At 51.4% G+C, this 15817-nt stretch overlaps 1 protein-coding gene across 1 annotated transcript in view; it reads left to right on the plus strand.

Annotated features, from left to right (window-relative positions):
* Window positions 1–15817, plus strand: part of PAPPA (pappalysin 1) — a 233049-nt gene that overhangs the window by 164589 nt on the left and 52643 nt on the right. The window contains exons 11-14 of the mRNA XM_032865711.1: window positions 3577–3690; window positions 4600–4735; window positions 7049–7262; window positions 15548–15716. Of these exons, the coding sequence (XP_032721602.1) occupies window positions 3577–3690; window positions 4600–4735; window positions 7049–7262; window positions 15548–15716 (633 nt within the window). The remainder of the gene's footprint in view (window positions 1–3576; window positions 3691–4599; window positions 4736–7048; window positions 7263–15547; window positions 15717–15817) is intronic.

A 15817-nucleotide genomic window follows, 5' to 3' on the forward strand; every position in this document is an offset into this window, starting at 1 on the left:
GGTAAACGGTTGCTGCGTTCAGCAAGGGTTTGTTGGTATCGTCAGAAGGACTTGTGCCTAATGGATAATCGGGGGGGGAGAGAATGACTCACGTGGGGTCTGAGAGGCGCTGATTGGGAAGAGGGGGAGGTTGGGAGAGACACGGAGCTCACTGGAGCCAACAACACTGGAAAGACGGGAGGAATGCAGATGATGCGTGAGACGGAGCTTGCTTCCTGGGGCTGCTGGGGGAGCTTGAAGCCCCCACGGAGTGTGGGATGTGAGTCTCCTGCTTGTTCCCCCAACAATGTTCAGGGAAATCTCAATTGCTCTGTAATCCTTCATGCGATCACACTTGTTTTTCTTGGAAGGTGCAAAGAAGTGAGTGGATGAAAACAGAGCGTGCCCGTCGAATCAGTCACCTTGGGGTCACGCTTGTATCCCCAGTGACCAACCTTGCGGCCAAGGGCAAAGCTCTTTCTCTCAGGGATGCGGAGTCCGGCGTACCACACCACATATCCCCAGTCAGTGGCTGCTGAATGAGCAGAATCCGCAAGGTCTATAAAAGCAAGAGGCTTGTGAGTGTTTCCTTCAGCTCTCCCCTGCAGCCCGCCCTCCTCACCCCCAGGCTCCCCCCAGGAACATAGATGGTTTTAAGATCAACTGGGGCTTTGGGCAAAGGTTCAGCTGGTTTTGTTTTTTCCTCTCTGATCTGCTCTGACTGTCCCTGGTCAGGATCGCAGCCAGCTTGGAACAAACACAATCTAAATAGGAAAACAGGAGAATAAAATAACAGCAGTGTGTACCTCTAAAACCCTGTCTAGTGCTGATAGAGCCGATGAGATAAGAGAAAATTGTATTTAAGCAATAAGAGGACTTTGTTCATGTCTTAGACTTCTCTGACCGTGAATGTTTTAGATGCAGAGATAAGCCCTTGCCCTCCCCCCTCCTCCCCAGCCCCCAGCGCTCCAGAGATGCACTCCACCCCACTCTGCTGGGGACAGGCAGCTCAGAATACAGGGGAAAGAATTCCAGAGCGATACAGGTCTAGTTGCTGGCCTGGATTTCAAATGCCATAGAGAGTTTATGCAAAGTCTCGCACTGTTGTCAAATGTAACACTATCCACTGGCAGATCTGCCTGAGCTCCGTCCCAGTTGTTTTGTAGAAAAATAAATAAACTGGAAGACATCTTCCAGCCTAATAAAGTGGCTGCTTTGCCCATAGTCTTCTTGGTATTAGGCTTCTAGAGATTTGAATAGCAGAAGCCTTCACCTGCTTCTGGCCAATGAGATGGTTGAATCTTGGCCCCTTCTTGTGCTTAAAGAGGTTACCTGTGATATTCAGGAAACTCATACCGTGTGCCCAGAACCCACTGGTTTCTCAGGAAAGGGGTGGGGAATTTTGGCACTAAACAGGTTTCAGTACTTTTCAGTGTTCTTCATGCAGTAAAGCTCTTTTCTTAAGGGAAACATTACATGGCAGCTGGGTATTTAAGGTGAGTGGAGATGCTACAGGTAAAGCAGCAGAGAGAGAAGGAAGCAGATCTCACAGCCTGACCCACAACGGACACCTCCAAGGAACCCTGTGAATCCCTCAAAACCTATGACCTAATCTGACATTCAGATGTCAGAGGTAAACCAGGCTCTCCTTCAATGAGGCCAGCATGCCACCGCAGAACTTTCAGGGTGACTGATCTCACCCTGAAGATTTGGGGATTCTCCAAAGCTGACTAAACAAATCATCTTCCTCTGGGGTTTCGAGAATGAATTGATGAAGATATTAACAGTAAGGGACATAGGTGAAGCATACGTACAGGACTCCATGTTACCTTTGCAACTTTCCTGTAAATATAAAATCACCCCAGTACACACACACAAAAAAAGCTCATTAAAAAAAAAAAAAAGGCACTGAGATTGCAGTTGTAGATTATAACATAGGCATCACGTATTTTTTCTTGAGTTTGACTAATGAAATTGATATATGACTTTTCCACTCTGTGTTTCATCTGCACTCCTCTGTAGGAATTTCTGGGCGATATATGTTCTTGCTTTGTGTGATTTTTATAAATGACATCATATTGTACCTGTCCATTTATACCTGGTTCCTTTCTCTGTCTTGTTTTTACTTGGTGTTATGTTTTTATAATCTCTCCATCGAGGTCTTGAACTCAGGAGTAGGGCTTCTGTTTTTAGTGGCCAGGTCCCATACTGGACCTGATATTAAATATTTCTAGTGTCATCCCTATATATGAATCTAATTCAGGCCTCGTAAGAGTCTTTTGCTGTATAGAAAATCTGTCATGTGAATATTTCTTACCTGATGCATCCCTTCCCCAACAGATGAACATGTAAGCTATTCCCAATTTTTTGCTACTACAAATATGGCTGGAATAGGTAGCCTTGATTCTTGTATATATATATATACATATATATATATATATATGTATATATATATATATATTTCTTTTTTCCCCTCTTTTTAAATTTGTTTTACATGTACATGTGTTTATTAGGATTGATATTAGATTATCTTTTGGGTTTTGTTTTTTTTTTTTTTTAATAGCTTTCAAGAGCCTTAGAGTTCGCTAGGTCAGCCTTTCTCCGATGAGTGTAGGGAGACCTGCCCGGGTATAGGATATAGGGAGACCCAGATCCACAGGGGAGGGTTGCAAGAGGGGCCACATTCAATGTCAGAGGAAAAACACGAATGCCAGATGGCCTTCTGCGGAAGGTCTGACCAATCTCAAGAACAAGCCAGTTGCTTCTGGCCTTTTCCATTGTAGAACTTTTCTGTTTTCTGCTGTACAATTTACAGTATTACGTGCTGGTGTGGTGCCTCCATGGGTATCTATGCTCAGTGTTCCGAGCTCCTGGGCATCTCTCTTGTCCCACAGTGCTCTGCAAAACGCTGTCTCCCAACAATAGGACTCGAATAAGTGAATGAACTGAGGGACGAAATAACATTTGGATACACAGTAGGCACGCATAGACTCAGTGCGTGTGCGTGTGCATGTGCACACACACACGCGCACGCACGCACACACATTCTGTCTCTGGAGGATATGGCCATCCTGTCTGAGTCTTTTCTCTGTCCTTAATACAGCTCTGAGCACAATGTACAGATCTGTGCTAAAATGGTCTGCTTGCAGTTCAATACTCTGTGAGATCCCACCCCCTTATCCTGCCTTTTCTGCCACCTTCCCCAAGCTCTAAGAGTACCAGGCAGCTTAGCACATACTAGACTTCTCCGTCCCCCTGAGCCTTTGTTCCTGCTCCCTGCACCTACACTGCCCTTCCCTTGTGTCCGCTCTGTTCTTCAGGATCCAGCTTAGAGGTTACCTCCTCCAGCATCTGTCCCCATGAGCATTTCTTTGTCACCTCTGCCGCCAAAACATGTTGTCTGTTCTTCCCTTCACGGTGTTGAGGGCTCCCTGTGCTACAGCAGAATGTGGGTTCCTGGGGCAGACTCCCGTCTGTGCACCCCTGTGTTCTCCTGTGGTGCTCAGAACAAAATAGGTAGGTAGGGAAGGTGCATCTGATTGAATTTAGTTTAGCTGTGGAGATCCTTTAAAACTTTTTTTCTTTCTCTCTCCCCAGGTGTGTCGAACCAAGGTGATAGATCTCAGTGAAGGCATTTCCCAGCATGCCTGGTACCCTTGTACCTTCAGCTACCCGTACTCCCAGATGGCTCAGACCACTTTCTGGCTCCGGGTAAGCCAAAGCCTCAGGATCTCCAGGAGTGGGCCCCAGGAAGCACCAGCTCCTGTGACCCTTTCGCAAGATGGTTTGTCTCCCCACTGAGGGTGTTAATTGTAAGGACAGAGAACAAAACACTTAGCAGTAGGAGGCTCCCTGAAATAGAATCCCTTTGATGCGCATGGAATGCCCCTCATCCTTCTTGTTTTGGCAAAGACTTTGGATATCTTTTGTCTGCCTGGAACCTTCTGTTCATCATTCAAGGCCTTTTAAGATTGTCTTCTCCTCCTTGAAGTCTTAACTGATCCCCACAGAGAAGTGACTGTTCTCTCCCTTCTAGTCCTGTACATATCCGGTCGTCTGTCGGATGACGCTTGTCATGTGGTATTGTATCACTGTCATTGGGTCCATCTTCTTGACTAAGGATTAGGGATTGTACTGACTTTTGATCTACATATCACTGACCCACTTTGAACTCCACGGTCTGCAGAAAGGCAAGGGCCACGTCTTCCTTAGCTTTGTCTCCTTGATGCCTTGCACAGAAGCTAGGACAGAGAAGGGACGAATAATAATAATAATGCCTTTTTATGTGGTCTTAGGGTATGCCAGACCCTTTGTTCCCTTGACCTTACTGGAGACTCATGGCCGCCCTGTGATCCAGTTCTTTTACTTAATATATCACTTCGGAGTGAGGGAACTTAGGCCCAGAGAGTCAGAGCTGCCTCTCCCCACCACACGGCTCAGCAGGTGCAGAGACACGTTGGAGCAGTTTCTGACTTCAGAGCCTGTGTTCCTCACGGCCTCCTTGTTCCCATCATGGACCCGTGCCAAGCGGCCCAGGCCCTGCAATGTAAGATGCTTCTTGCAACCCCCTCCCTGTGGCCGGAGTGCATGAGTGACCCTCCTGTGTCTTCTGCATTTCAGGCATACTTTTCTCAGCCAATGGTTGCCGCAGCTGTCATCGTCCACCTGGTGACGGATGGCACCTATTATGGGGACCAGAAACAGGAGACCATCAGCGTCCAGCTGTTTGATACCAAAGATCAGAGCCATGATCTCGGTGAGCACGCTATCATGCAGGTGGCTCTTGGGACCGTATCTGCCTAGGGTGGTTCAAGGAGCCACCAAGAGCTAGTTCTTCCTTCGTCTTTCCTCTTTCTTGCTTCTCTGTTTGAAGTTCTGCTTGCCTTCAAATCAGGAGGCTTTTGTGTATCCCAAGAAGCCTGGATGTGGCAGATAGGGGGATTAGGGGCTACAGTCCCAGTCCTCCCTTCAAGAGCATCTTTCTGCCAGGCATCCTTAATCTCAGGCACCCCTCTGATCCTCAAAAGGCCCCGGGAAGGAGGACACTGAGCAAAGGCCCTTTCTGCAGATATCAGCATCTGAGGCCCCAAGAGAGGCACTGAAAGATCCCGGGTCACATGGCCAGGTCTCTGGAATCCTAGCCATGGCTCCCCCCCCACCCCCCGCACAGGGAGGTGTCCCTTAGCGCCCCATTGCAGCAGCCGTGCCGTTCCTGCCGGCACCACCTGAGGAACTCCCCCACAGGAGGAGGAGTAAGGAAAGACCAGAAATGGGAAGGCAGGTAAAGAGCCAGGTCCTGCATGCTGAGAGGCTGCCTCTGCGTGGGGCTGGGGTAAGGGACAAGGCCAGAGTCGTCAGGCAGTCACTTGCACACCCCTCCATGCACCCATGTGTGCATGGGGCAGAGGAAAGAGCCCCAGCTCCAGAGCCGATGGCCTGGGCTTCCGTCCTGTCCCTGCCACTCCCTCGGCTCGAGAAGGTACACACTTTTCTTGACCTCAGAGCCCCTCATGTGGCATCTTACTCTCCTCAAGGACACAATGGGGACAATGGTGCCACTTCATCGTCAGAGCGAGAAGGATTCCTCAGGGCTGTGGTGACAGTGCCCGGCATGAGCGCCCACACTGGGAAAGCCCTGTTGTCCCTCCCACATTTCCACTCTAACTCTGGGTAGCCATTGCCAGTGTCTGGAATCCCAGGCCAGCCCCGGAGGCCGGCCTCCATAGCTATGGCTGCGCCATTCCACAGAGAGCTCGGTTCAAAGACCCGTATGAAGCCAGCAGGCAAGGGGTCATCTCAGGGTCAAGCAGAAGCCCAGGGGGCAGGGAGAGGATTTTGTTTTGTTTTTATGTTTACTTATTTAGTTAGTTTTAGAGGCAAGGGAAGTGATGGGGTTGGGGTGGGGTGGGGTCATATGAATAAGGAAGAGAAAGAAAACCCCTCTGGACTTATCTGGATTCCAGAGAAAATTCCCTAAGTGAGAAGCAAATATTTTCCTAGCTGTCGTGCCATTGCAGCGGGCTCTGAGGCGTGGGGAAAGGTCTGGTTCCACAGAAGCTGCTGGGATCCCATGACCCAGTGTCTGAGGCTTCCACGTGTCCCCGTCCCTCCCTGCAGTGTCCCCTGACCTCTGTCCTCCGATCCTGGCACCCCTTGGGGAGTCTTTGCTGTTCTGAGGGTCCAGAGAAGGGCGCCTTCTGGATGGGGAGCTGGACGTCCCCAACAGCGCAGGCCTGCCGGGATGCACACAGATTCAGCCCTGAGTTTAGATGCAGGAAGTGAGTTTTGGGAGCTTGCCGGATTCACATCATTAGGTAGGCTCAGCCGTGATGTGAACTGAGGTCCATCAAACCCCAGAGCCAGCGTCTGTTTCTCCCACTGTATCCCACCCCAGCATTCCCTTCTGTCCTCTGGGCATGCCTTTCCTCTCTGCTTCCTCCCTTCCTCCTCGAAGCCTGGGGACCTGTTCCCCATTCTAGAAAGAACTGAGGGCTTTGGGATGGGGCAAGCCCGGGCTCAGCATGGCCTGTACATAGCTGGCTGTTGGGGGCACCTCTGGGAAGCCAATTCCTGCCCTTGGTTCCCAGGGTTACCTCTGCAGCCCTGCTACTGAGGTCTGGACCTTGCAGGACTGCTCTTGGGTTCCTGGACTAAAAACGAGGGCAGCCTGCTGCTGTGGCTGGTGTGCACTATCTCTGCGGCTGACTGGGAAGGCAGCCTGGAAACTAGCAGCTCGGACCATCCAGCACAAACGCAGCGTGGGAGGGTGGTACTGCCCGCCATGCTTCTGTGAGGGGTGGCCTCTGGGGGCGGGAGAGAGGCTGTGGGCGCTAGGTGAAGGGAAAGCTTAGGGGGCAGGGAGGCAAAGGGATTGGAAAGATTTGGAACCGAGAGAAAAAGGCAGACAAAGAAACTTTCAATCAAACTCAAAATCCCCACTGGCCACCCAATGGTGCTTTTGTGCAGTGACATGAAAGGGTCTGGGGGCTTCGGGAAGGGCCCGTTGGGGAGGGCGTGACTGGCCTTGAGTAATGAGCCTGGCCCCTCGGCCCTCTGTCTCTCCTGACAGGCCTCCATGTCCTGAGCTGCAGGAACAATCCCCTGATTATCCCTGTGGTACATGACCTCAGCCGGCCCTTCTACCACAGCCGGGCGGTTCGTGTGAGCTTCAGTTCACCCCTGGTCGCCATCTCGGGGGTGGCCCTCCGCTCCTTCGACAACTTTGACCCCGTCACCCTGAGCAGCTGCCAGAGAGGGGAGACCTACAGCTCTGCTGAGCAGAGGTAAGGGACCCTGTGCCGGAATGCCCTGGGCCGTTGGCTAGCCAGAAGCAGATGGAGGACTTCTGGAACCGCGTAGACCTGCGTGTGGCTGTGAAAAGTCTGTGTGTTTCTCCCTGCTCCATCCTCTGGCCTCTGGCCGGCTCTGCCTTTGGGCCTGGGAGGCCCACACGTGTCTCTGGATTCCAGGGGTGAGGGAGGGAAGCAGGAATGTGTGCTGGCGGAAACATTCCCCCACCTGGCTCGCAGTCCCAGTGCTCGCGTGGTAGACATCGCTTCTCCTCTCTGGGTCTCAGCATCCACATTTGGACAAAGAGAAGAGAGGTGGATTAGCTGTCCTGCAGCTCGGACATACTGGAATATTTATTTAGGGGATGGAGGGAGCCTGTATTTTCTGTGTCTCCGTTCACTGTATTCCAGTGTTGAGGAAATTTCCCCATCTTCCCCAAACCTAGCTCCTAAGATCCCCTCTGCGGTCTCGGGGTCTCTGGTCGTGGGGCAGCATTACCCCCACCCATGCCTCTGATCTGGTGTCTGCTAATGCCCCTCGTCTGAGCTGAGAGAGCGTGGTATCTCCTAGAAAGAGTAAGAGTTTAGGGGATACTCTTAGGTGGGTCTGGACGTGTCCCTTCTTGCGTGTGTGTCTGTGACTTTTCTGAGTTTTGCTTTCCCATTTTTGGATAAACGGACGATAGTCTCTACCCCCCCCCCCCCGGTGGGTCATCGGGGTTCAATGGTGCGCCACAGAGCAAGGCCCTCTCGCGGACCGTGAGGCACTGTGCCAAGCTGCTCTATTAATATGGGATATTTATGGCCACTTTCTGATCTGACAGGGGTGCTTCTCTGCCGAGAATGCCACATGAAGCACTTAAAGCTGGAAGAAGCTCTGGAGATCATCTAGGACATCCAGAGTGTCCACACTCCCGCATTGCCCTCTAGAATTCCAGGGCCCCCAAGGGAGAAAGAAGGGCTGGTCCCTGCTCCCACAGCAACTCTCACGTTTAATGAGATCCAGAAGGAGAAAAAGAGATTGAGGCATGGGGGGTGGGGGCCGTGGTCTCCGTGGGTTCCCGCCAGAGTGAAGCCCTCTGAAAGGCAATCGCCCCCTGCCCTGTATACCTGGGAGCAAGGAGAGGAGAGGATTGGGGGGTGGGGCGGGGGTGGGGGGGGCGGAGAACAACACTGGCTTTCCCACGCCCCTGCCACCACAGGGGACACAAAAGGTGGTTGCAAAACCCGCATTGTTTTGCACCCACAGTCTCTAGCTTCTGTTGTGCAAAGTCTGTTGCAATCGTGCAGAGGCAAAAGAGCTCCTTAAATATCACTCACTGTTATATTTCACACTAAAAGGGCTTTTTCATCTCTGGCTCTCCAGACTATAAAAATAAGTCAATTCTCAGAGCCCAGGGAAACAGTGTTGATGGGCAATGTAAATCCATTAGACCTTTTCTGCAGCCCTTTCTTTCCCGTCCTTAACCAGCCACCGGGACGACGGGCAAGCTGACAGAGGCCAGCACTGGCTTCTTTGAATTCTTAATTAACAGTTCCTGTGCCCGAAGTAAACAGAAGTGTCTTAGTTCAGAAACAATCAGCTGTTGAGCAGCTGTTGGGTTCTCTGACTGGAGGCAGAAGAGCACCGGGAAGGGACAAAGGGTCTCACTGGTTATATGACTGTGAGCCTGTCAGTCCGCCTCTCTGGGCCTCAGTTTCTGCATCCATGGGATGATGGCGGAGGATGGGATGTTCCAGTTCTGACATTCTGTGCTTTCCACGAGCCGGGAGGGAGAAGAAGGAGGGGGAGGACAGCGACAGGCACTTCATTACCTTATACCATTATTTTATTTCATTATCACACCTGTCCTGTGGTGTGGACAAGAGATGTGAGGTGTGGACAAGAGACAGTGAGTCAAGGCCATCCGGGCAGTAGGAGGCAAAATCTTGCTTTGTCTGCCCCTGAAAGCCACGAGGTACTCATCAGAGTCAAGCACATCCAGGAGAGAAGGGGACTCGTCACGGCTGCTCATGTGTGAGCATTTAGCAAGGGGAGCAGCCGGAGGTGAGGGGCCCGCGGCCCTGAGGGCCTCCGTGGCTCGGCCCTGAGCGTGGACCTGGCTGAGATGGGCTGAGCCCCCGGTGCCACCGCTGCGGGGCCAGGGGGATGCTCCAGAGGACAGGGGCTGGGGAAGGAGGCAGCTGCCCCTGTAGAGCTGGAGAAGCTCTCACCCAAACAGTCGGGACCGCACAAATGTGCAAGTGCATTAAAACAAACAAACCAGGAGGCAAGAAAAGAAAAATAAGCAACAACTGTAAAAAGCCACGGGATGTTTTTCTTCATTCTCAAAACACCAAGGTAAATAGCATCACTTTTTATAGCCCGCGTTTCAGCTGGCTCTGGTAGAAACAGCCCACTTGACTCTCAGCTGGTTCCCGGGTCCTGAGAGGGGCCCGCCTCGCCTCCCCAGCCTCCGGCCCTCCAGCCCTCACGTCCCCACGGATCCTCTTTCTTGCCGCCTCTGGCCCTTCCCCGCCGTCTCCACCCACTCTGCCCCCTCTCCCACCCTTTTCCCCTTCCCATGTTCATTTTCTTCTCCGGAGAGCAGCGTGATGCCTAGCGGGCTGCCTTGAGAGGAGCATCCCTAGAGCAAAATCAATCCGGGCCGTGGGTTCTGACCTAGATTCAAGGGTCTCCAGTCCCCGGGTAGCACTTGCACTGAATCCAGAGGCCCACGAAAACAGGATCAGGTTTCAAGGGAGAGGTCCAGTCCTGGAATTCTAGCCAAATCCCAGCACCACACCTACGGGGAAGAGGGAACGGTGGGGGGCTTAGCCATGGTGGTGGCAAGTTAAGAGGCTAACTCAGTGACGAAAGCAGCACTCATGGATTGAGGCTCCAGTGTGTCTGACACACACACACACACACACACACACACACAGTATCCTATGGTTCTAAACAGAGATTAACCAGCTTATTATAAAATCCAGTGGGCCATGTGCTTACACAATCAGTAAACTCCCATCCTCTCTCCCTTCTCTTCCCTCCCTCCCTCTCTCTATCCCTCTGTTCTCCCTTCATTCCCTCCCTCCTTCCTTCCTACCTTCCTTCCTTCCTCCAACCCCCTTTATTGTTTGCATTCTTTCTCCCTCTACCGCAAACTCGTCCCACTTCCCATGCCAGCCCACCCGGAGAAGGACAGTTCGGCCAGGGAGCTAACTGTGAGAAAGGCAGCTCCGGGAGGAAATACATTCTTTAGTCCTTCCAGTCCACATGGACTTGGATTGGGTGGGTTGGGGGTGAGGATAGGTACCTACAGGAGCCCACCAAGGAATATCCAACCCATCAGATAACCATATAGGAAAATCACGTGTGAGATTCGGAGCCCAGGAAGAAGCTTCTCATGGCCAGAGACCACAGGCTTCCCTAAGTTATCCAGCCCATGAGAGGATCAGCCCCTCTCAGAACACCTGTTGGGAGTTGCTGGTCTGGGGGATACGCCTCATGGATGGAACTGAGGTGCCTGAGCCTGTGTCTCTTCAACAGGACCGGTTGCTCCTGATTCTTCTCCAAGATGTTGTTCAACTTCTGCTCCCATCAGAGGTCCCCTGGAGTTCCTCTGCTTCCACATCCTTGTCAATAATCAGGATGATCAAAATGTATTCTCGCTCTCCCCAAGAGCTCAGAGATTATATGTCTCTGTTGTTTTGTCTTCATAAAACTGTGGTCGCTGAAAGCAGGGAGGCCTCTAACAGGTTCTCTGGTTCTGCATTCTCATCTGAGGTCCAAGCAAGGGACGTGAGCTCCCCCGAGCCACCCAGCCGCTCAGCAGCAGAAGCGGCATTGGAATTCACTTCTCAGGCCTCCTGGGGCAAAGCACATTCCTCTTCATCAGAAGTTTCAAGACCGCTGTCCAATAGGCCAGAAAGGACCACAAATAACTTGTGTCTGGCCCTCTCTTCTTTAATAAGTTGCCAACATTTAACTACCAGGAATGTTCGTAGTGAAGACATGGGTAGGTCTGGAGACATGACAGGGTCGGTGCTGTGGGCCACCTGGGCCAGGAGTGACCTGCTGCTGCTCTGCTGGCCCCCCTCCCTCCCTTGGGCACCCCAAGAGCTGCTCGCTGCCATCCCAACCTTGCAGACCTTGACTTTGCCTCATCACCATTGGGCCAGCGCCTCCCTGGCTCCTAGGATTCCAGGGTGAGAGATCCTTTCAGGATCCCCTCCAGCAGCCGCTGCATTCCTGGGCAGAGAACCAGGAATCCTATCTTGATCATTCTTTCTCTGTCTCACTTCCCAGGGACCCTGCGGCCCTCCTGCCAGGAGCGTCTTCCCTCCCTTCCTGGCATGGACATGCTATCTTATCCGCTGTCTCCATCTGAGCAGCCCAAAGTGACTTATAAACCACCTTCTGTTACTTACTGTCCCCCACCTCGCCCCATAATGTAGTTGCAGCAAAGCAGCTGAATATGGGAGCTAAGCTGAGACTCAAGGGACACAGCCAGGAGTGGGACCCTCACCAGCCTTTTACCGCTAGTCTTCTGTATTCTGCCTGAGCAATACCCACCCATTCTGCTGTCTGTGACTGGAGACCAGTGCCCTGGGCTGTGGGAACAGCAGTGGGGGGATTGGCTATTCAATCACTTAAGGATATGCCTCTATGTGGAACTTGAATCTATAAGGAAGTAAATGTATTTATTTATATATAGGTATACATATAAATATATTTGTGTGTATATGTATGTGAGTGCATATACGTACATATATACACATACATACACATATACGGAAAAAAGACAATTTCTAAATATCTGATTATCTTTGTGGGGGGGAGGGTGTCCCCATCTTTGCCCAGGTGTGAGAATTTCATTGATAAAAGCACTTATGTCCCCTCCCCCATCCCTCAGATCAGCCAGCTTCCTCCCTCTGAGAAGTGTCTTCTTTTTTTCCTTTCTTTTGTTATTTTTTATTGCTCATCACTGGTATTAAATCCTTCCTTTTTTTTTTTTTTTAACGAAGCCAGAGGCTTTTCTTTTGTTCCTTGTTTTTGTGTTTCAGCAATGACAGAGCTGTGTCAGGGAGGTATTTGGGAGGGGCACTTGGGGGTAATGTTTATCATTTTTGGACAGTGTGTTCACACCACCCTTCCAACTTCATGGGAAAGCAAAGAGAAGAGCAGGGGCTTGGAGGACAGACAGGCAGACCTTACTGGTTTCTGTCCACACAAGAGTGCCTTTGGACAGGCAGCTAAGCTCACTGAGTCTCACATTCCTCTTCTCGAAAATGGGAGTAATTGTACTGCCTCAAGGAGTTATGGTGAGGATGCAAGCCAGGTGATGTGGATAAAACACAGTACAGCTGATAGCTGGTACACATGACCTTCCTTCCCCCTTTCCTCCCTATTTTCAAGCCTGTAAGCCGGCACACACAGATATGCTGGAAAAACAGAGATGCCCCGGTCCCCACAGTGTGTTCTGGAAGACACTAGCCCAGAAATCTCCTATTGGAAAAGGTTATCAGAGTTTGGAACATCATAGCCCCTTTTAGAAATCCACTATGGGTATCAGAATATTGAAGGTTCTAAGAAGTCCTGCAATTGTGTGTATGGGGGTGGGAGTTGATTTATTAATCCAGTACTACCAATTCTTTTGACTGTGAAAACTTTTGGTGAGATAATTCATGTGACCAGGAGATACTTTCCTTCTACAGCCCAGAGAGTCAGAGTAGAGAAACCACCTTCTCTTGTAGCATCATGGTTTCCAAAGTATTTCTCACCCATGGGCCCTTTGATTGTACGAATATGCTGAGTTCCATCCTGTCCAGGACCTTCGTGCGTGCTCTTTACCCTCCTGGGGATTCCCTCATCCAAACCTTTGCATGGCGTATCCCCTCATTTCATACAGGTCTTAGTTCAGATGTCCCTTCCTTGTGGAGGCTTCCTTCCGTGACCCATCTGCACTTGGTATCTTTCCCCCAACCTCCAACAGTCATCCTCCATGATTTCACCTTTAGTGCCCTCTCTGTGCACACGACTATCTGAAACAGTCTTCTTTATGGCTTTTCTGGGGCGCATGTCCTTTCTCCTCAAATTCGCAGGTGGCAGGCATCTTCTATATAGCCCCATTGTCTAGAACAGTATAGCAAGGTCCCTCTTCAAGGTCTGTTGAATTGGTGAATGAGTGGCTGACATGCTATCCTGTTGACACTCCTGAGAGATGAATTGGCTTATTGCTTCCATTTTGCAGATGGGAAGACTGAGTCTCAGCATATGATGTAACTTTCCAAGGTCAAACAACCCATAAATGGCATTGCTGGGGTAGGGCTCAGGTTTGCCCAGTTGCTAAGCCCTGTGCCGTTTCCATTTCAACAAATCCATTTTTGTTTCCAGTCTATTCTTTTTCTTAGGAAGAACATTAACATGCAGAGAAATGGGTGGGGGGACAGGCACATGCTGCTTTTCTCTTCATGGACCCCACAGCCCAGGGCAGCCCAGAGCCTCCCAGTCATCATCTCAGGGAGTGTAGAGCAAGCATGGCCACACTGGAAGGCATAGGTCAGAAGACTGGCTTGGGAGCTGGTAACTTGTGGAGGAAATCTGTTTAAATTGGAACCATGTGGCTCTTGCCCCCAGGCCTTACACACCGTGAACAGATGCATTGTGTGGTGCCAGAGCCCTTGCTCTGAGCCCACAGAAACTCTCCTGGAGGCTTCCCCAGGGCACCGGGTGCAGTTAGGGCGAGGCTGTCAGGGGCAGGAAGAAGGACAGAGAATCCCAGCATCTCTGCAGGTGTCACTTTATCCCTCTCCGCCTCCGAAAGGGGGCATGTGGAGAGGCAAAGCCCACGTCGGGTGTGGGACCAAGACCTAAATCAGATGCTCCCCTCTTCTGAGTTTTTTTTTTTTTTTTTTAAAGGCCATTTGTGATGTTTGGAGGCTTTTAGCTCCATGCCACTCCAACTGTGACTCTCAGCAGACTCCTGAGCCAAGGAGAGAGCTTGGAGATGAGTAACCACCCTCCTGTAAAGCCCCCAGCAGGGTCTCTTGAAATGGGCACCACGAAAATAAATGGGGACTTTCTTCTGAAGCTGGTTTGCCCAGCAATGGCTCGCTGTCCGCAAGCTCTGTGTGCACACTGTGTGGCGGGCGTTGGGGTAGACAGAGTCAGAGAGGCAAAGGTTAGCAAAAACTGCCCCCAGCACACTCTCACTCTTCCCAGTCAATGTCTCAATCTCTTCAAAGTGCTTTAAGTGCAAAGCGCTACTGCCCCACACTGCCACCATTTAGGAAACCCCAACTGGAGGCCAAGCTGCTTTATGGCAATCAGAGGACAGGGAGATGAAACAGACATTATCTCTCTACTCTCAGGGAAGTTCTAGTCCAGGTGTAGGGCAAGGTTAACAACAAGGACTTTGGAGTCGCACATCTGGGTGGGATCTTAAACAGGTAACTTGATCTCCCTGGTCCCCGATTTTTCCAGCTATAAAATGAGTAACACTTAGCTCATAGGGGTGTTGTAAGGACTGAGTGAGCTCATGTACATAAGCGATCGGTGAACAGTCGCTAATGTTACTGAGTGTCTATGTGACAGGCACAGGAGGGGAAAGATCACCTAGCTCAGGGATTTTAGATTTCCATTTCCTTAAGGATTAGCACACATTCTGGCACATGGTGGCACCCAGGTCCTGTGCTTTCAGTGCATGAAGTGTGAGGCCATTTAGAGAAAGGAGGGCAGGAGGCCTGCCAGGGAGCCCCCCCGGGGACACGGGGAAGGTTCCTGTAGACATTTACATGGAGCTGGGACTGAAGAGTGGGTAGCATTCAAATTGGCAAGAAGGTTAGAACGGCAGCTACGGCAAGAAGCAAGGCGTGATCTCTGTACGACCTTACTAACAGTTCATACATCACTTTACAGTTTATAAGAGTTCTACCTTCAGCACGTCCGTTGAGTCTCACGACCCTATGGCTTGGCCCAATTTGAGCATTCTCCGAAGCTCAGAGAGGGGAGTACCTTGCCCAACGTCACCCAGCTTCTAGGTACTAGAGCACAGACGTGTTTACCCTATGAGCGACCACCTGTTGAGTGTTTCTGTGGGCCGGGAATGGTGCTCTGTGCTCGTCCTACCCTCTCTCCGTCTTAATGCTCACAGCGCCCCTCCGAAGTGAGTACTGTCACCAAATACAAAGAGGCTGGCGTTCAGCTTGGTGCCAGACGCATCAGCTTTGACCTTCCCGCCGGCGGGCGGTGGGCATGAAAGCCCCCACTTACCCTCTTGCTGCTTTCCCCCAACCAGCTGTGTGCACTTCGCATGTGAGGCTGCCGACTGCCCGGAGCTGGCCGTGGAGAACGCGTCTCTTAACTGCTCCAGCAGTGACCGCTACCACGGCGCCCGCTGCACCGTGAGCTGCCGGACGGGCTACGTGCTCCAGATACAGCGGGACGACGAGCTCATTAAGAGCCAGGTGTGTGCAGGTGCTGGGCTCAGAGCCCCTCTCCAGCCCCCAGGGTGGGGGGGTGGCTGGCCTGGAGTGGAGCTTCTCGCACAGTGCTGCCATCCAGCAAA

Source organism: Lontra canadensis, unplaced genomic scaffold (genome assembly GCF_010015895.1).
Source record: "Lontra canadensis isolate GAN:19392208 unplaced genomic scaffold, GSC_riverotter_1.0 scaffold30, whole genome shotgun sequence".
Taxonomy (NCBI): domain Eukaryota; kingdom Metazoa; phylum Chordata; class Mammalia; order Carnivora; family Mustelidae; genus Lontra; species Lontra canadensis.